Source organism: Stegastes partitus, unplaced genomic scaffold (assembly GCF_000690725.1).
Source record: "Stegastes partitus isolate 25-593 unplaced genomic scaffold, Stegastes_partitus-1.0.2 Scaffold1789, whole genome shotgun sequence".
NCBI classification, from domain to species: Eukaryota; Metazoa; Chordata; class Actinopteri; family Pomacentridae; genus Stegastes; species Stegastes partitus.
In genome coordinates, this window is record NW_007579520.1 from 112,691 (window position 1) to 117,582 (window position 4,892).

At 41.0% G+C, this 4,892-nt stretch overlaps 1 protein-coding gene across 1 annotated transcript in view; it reads right to left on the bottom strand.

Moving 5' to 3' along the window:
* LOC103372607 (ras-related protein Rab-37-like) overlaps positions 1-4,583 on the bottom strand; it is a 20,127-nt gene extending 15,544 nt beyond the window's left edge. Inside the window, exon 1 of the mRNA XM_008302289.1 lies at positions 4,434-4,583. Coding sequence (XP_008300511.1) covers positions 4,434-4,583 — 150 coding nt within the window. The remainder of the gene's footprint in view (positions 1-4,433) is intronic.
* Positions 4,584-4,892: the final 309 nt, after the last annotated feature.

Genomic DNA, 4,892 nt, shown 5'->3' on the forward strand with positions numbered 1-4,892 from the left:
TGTCCCCCACCAGGATCGTCTGCAGAAAAACAAAAACACAGTCAGTCTTTTAGCAGCTGCAACCAAACCCTTAAAGTGCCATCTTGACCCATCTAATTTTAATTTATGTGAAAAATGTATGCTGTTGAGAGAGACTACACATTCTGTTCTTCTGTGAAGTTACGTGTATGTTGTGATCTTTTGTTATAATGTACCCAATGCACCTTGCAGGTGATGCAGTTGCTAATATCAAACTGCCATTAGACGTGAACAAAAGCTTATAGAAACTTGTAAAGACCATGTATATCGTGGCACTCTTGAGTTTTCAGTAACTCCTATAATTCTTACATTTCTTTGATGGAATCATTGAAACCCATGTGTCTTTGTCACGAAACAATCCTGCATCTTTGTTTTTCATACATTCACTAGTTAGTAAGTAAAATTAATTTATACAGCACCTTTCACAGATACAAAATCCCAAAGTGCTTTACAACAACAATAAAACAAGGATAAAAACAAAAAAACAATAATGATAAAGGTAATAAATTGTTAAAACGGGGGAGCAACAGCTGAAATACACTGCATCAAAAACAATAAAGAAAATGAATTAAAATAAAATTTAAAAAATGTAAAATTACATTAAAAAAAATAAAATAAAAAATAAAATAAAATAAAGCAGCTACAAGTCGACCAAAAGCCTGTCTGATTAAAAACGTTTTCAGATACCTTGTAAAAGTTTCACAGGAGTCGACCGATCTCAGCTGTAGAGGAAGAGCATCCCACAGTTTTGGTGCGAGAGCTTAAAAAGCACGATCACCACGGGTTTTGTACTGGGATCGAGGGACAAATAACTTTTGGGTAAAGGAGGTCAGAAGGAGGGTGAAGGAGGTCAGAATATACTGTCGTGATTGGCCACGTAAAGCCTTAAGAGTGCATCCACCAGGTAGAGCGGCACAAACCAGCTCACCTATGTCAATGAACTTGGCCAATTTGAAGGGGTTCACCCAGAACTACTTCAGTCTAAGTTTAAGGAAATTTGGTCAAAACCGGGGGAGTTGGTCACCCCCTTGTTTTTTTTGTTTTACAAAAATGACCAAAAAAATCACCAAAAAATTGGTCAAAAGTATGAAGCTCTACTGTTATAAGAATTCAACCAAATTCTTTCATATTTTCAGTGAATGTTATCCTACCCAATGACAATCTATTGTCAATGTTTCATTCTTCTATGACTAGTTCCTATCACACAAATCATGTCAGCCAAGACCGCCCCTCTCACCCAAGCTGTTAAAATACCCAAAGTTTAGGCCAAATATCTCCAATGCCATGGCATACTTCAAAAAACAGAGCATACCGTCTAAAAGGTGGGACTTCATACTAAAATTATCTGTAAAACAATCTTTGTGCACTCACTGAATTATTCTAAAGGAGGACTGCAAATATGTCTTCCACCACAGGTTACCGGCGTCAATTGTTTTTCATTATGACACACTGATTCTGTAATTATGGCACAACAACAGACAGGAAATGCCACAAAATAGTTGCACACCATAAACTTTAATGACATAGAACCATTTCAAAAGCTTTTGTTTGTCCTTAGCCACAAAAATAAGAATCGGTGGCTTAATAATGACCTCTATTAGTGTATAAGTGAACCACGTGATGGGATTCACTCTTCACTAAATCAAACACGCGAGTTATCGAACACTATCAAAACGCTTACATTTTCTGTAAACGGACATTAATGTGCAAATAACGCGTTAAAGTCCAACCCCTAATATACTTTAAAGCCTTAATTACGACTAGTTAATTACAACTAAAATAACACGTTAAAAAATTTACGTATTTAATCGCCGTTTGCATCCAGGCAACACAGAACGTTTGTCAGTGCCCGATTTCATGGTCCACTGATCAAACTGATGCACAAGATGCATCAGCGCTACGCTAACAACAACAAACATGGAGGAATCGGATGAGAGTGCATTGCTTGGACTGATGGAGGGCAAGTTTAGTTAAAAAAAAAACTGCCTGATGGAAGCCTTGACAAGAGCGTGGTTTTGTGCAACTTGTGCAAAAAAGAATTTGCATCCCACCGAAGCACATCAAGCTAACGGTACAACCTGAATGCAAAGCATGTTGTAGCAAGCACAGAAACCGCCGGAGCTGTTAGCGCGAGCAGTCCTGGATAGTTGTCCTGTTGTAATTAATTAATCGTAATTAATGTGTTGACACATTAAAGTCCCACCCCTAGTTAGAATAGCCATCCATTATCTATACACCTTAATCCTCACTAGGGTCGCGGGGGGCTGGAGCCTATCCCAGCCGACTTAGGGCGAAGGCAGGAGACACCCTGGACAGGTCGCCAGTCAGAATATAAATAATAATATAGTAAAATGTACTTTTGTGCATCCAAAAAAGAAATAATACATTTGCTTGAAACTTGCACAGCTGACATCGCATCTTAATACAGAAAACTTTTTCAAAAAGACTTTGCTCTACTAAATATAAATTGATTAGCTTGCGACTCAATGTTGGTTGACTAATACGCCTAAAAAGGAGAAAAGCGTTTGGCTGTAAAATAATCTCTGGAAATTACTTCCTGGCAGGCGCATACACATACATGTTTGGAATTTGACAGTTTGATTCGATATTCCATTCCATTCCACAACTTTTTGCTTGTGGAATCTGGAATCTTGGACTTTGGAATGTGGAATACAGCTCAAGGAATCCGGAATCCCACTAATGATTGAAATCCAGAACCCAAGTTCCACTGACAAAGACTAGAATACAGTACCTGGAATCCAGAATCCACTGCATGGAATCCAGAATCCAAAACTGTCTTAGATTCCCTTACATGGGGCAAAATCATCAAGAAACCAAAGCATGCATAAGTACCATATTTACATTGAGTGATCATGCTTAGCTGAGCCTATGGGAACCAAAACATCCCACGTTTCCTTTATCTCCTTTGACATTTTCAAATTCACTCCTCTGGATACTTTACCCTTACGGCAACCATGCAGTGAAAGCTGGCACTTTCTTGAAGGACCATATTTTACTCCAAGTAAAGGGCGATGCAAATAACCATATCCTAACCCTCCTCTTTAAACAAACCGACACAAACACACACTCTTCGTGAGGAAAGAAAAGAGGGTGGATTTTGTATTCAAATAATCACAGGTTTTGGTGAGTAAAATGAATTATATCCAGTTAATATTAACGCTCCTGTTAGATGTGATGTATGTGGTGCAGCTGTGGCTGCAGTGAAAGGAGACGTGTTGAATTGTTTTAACTGGGTTTCTTGCTTTAGTGATGGCATTCATTCTCGCTACATGAGATACCTGTCTGCGATGCAACTTCCTGTTAGACTGCCTTTCTGTATAATACTGATGGTTTCTATAGCTTGGCGTCATAATGACAGTGTTAAGAGGTGGTTTGATTCAGGTAGGACGCCACTGAAGGCCTAGGAGTAAAATGCGCCGCCCGCCACTGGCAGAAACATCAGAAGATCCATCCATCCATTATCTATACACCGCTTAATCCTCACTAGGTTCACGGGGGGTGAAGGCAGGGGACACCCTGGACAGGTAGCCAGTCTATCGCAGAGACAGACAATCAAGCACACTCACACCTACGGAAAATTTAGAATCACCAACTAACCTCAACATGTTTTTGGACCTTGTGGGAGGAAGACGGAGAACCCAGAGAGAACCCATGCAGCACGGGGAGAACATGTAAATAGAAAGATCCCAGGTGTCCTCACTGGGACGCGAACCGGCGACCTTCTTGCTGCGAGGCAACGATGCTAACCACTGCTCCGCCTTGCAGCCCACATCAGAAGATGCTTGGGCTAAATGCCTTCGCAGCATAAACTCAATCAACTCAAGGCATCAATTAATTCAGTATAAGGTCATACATAGGCTCCATTACTGTCGTATTAAATTACATTCATTCATCCCCCTCTGCATCAGGTGCACACACTGAACTTTGGCTCACATGTTCTTTCCCAGACTCAGCAATTACTACTCAGATGTTTATGGCCATGACCTCCACCCTGACCCAGAAACAGTCATTCTTTTTTTTTGTATCAATTCATAATCGCAAAGATAATGATTCTTAAGGTCTGGACCAAAGAGAATTTGTATTTGTAAGTGTATAAATGAGTTTGTGTGTATGTATGTGCATATACTAGAACATAGCTTTTCCAATATACATATTGTTTTTCATCACACCCTTATATGTAAAGGAAGGAATAGGAGGAGGCAGATAATGTTCCTTCTCACCATCTGCCTCAACATCCCATTTATCTTCTTCTAAAAAGTCATAAAGAATCAAAAAAATAAATAAAAAGGCAAAAATAAAACTAAGCATAAAGTAGTAAAAACAAACAACAACAAAAAATACAAGCTGCTTTGTGGGACACTTCCTGGGTGTCTTTGTACCCTAAACAGTCTTACCTTATGCACCAACTCCTCGTCATATATCGGAGGTGAGGAGGTCTTCGCTTGGCTCTCGGTGGTCTCCGTGGATCCGTAGTCGGGCTGAATCTCCGGGTAAGCCGTGGTGTAGTGCGCCGAGATCGGCTCCATCGACTCCATCCGCTCCATCACGTCGTCCTCCCTTCTGCACGCTTCTACTACAGAACTGAGGATGCTGGTGGAGGAAAATAGAAAGCTGACAAACCGCACACGCTCACTTCAGTCATCCACTCCTTCCCACGCAGACCTCAGTGTCCAATGCTCCTCCAAAAGCCCCTCCTTTCCAATGAGTCACAGTCTGCAGGCTCCAGCCTACATCGCCTAACAGCCAACAGGCATGCCACGATTTCACACACATCACGCCGCGCACAATAGAAAAGTGAGACAAGTGGAGGGAGGATGGACGGAGCAGAGGGGGGGTGTTGGTGCACTCTTGTA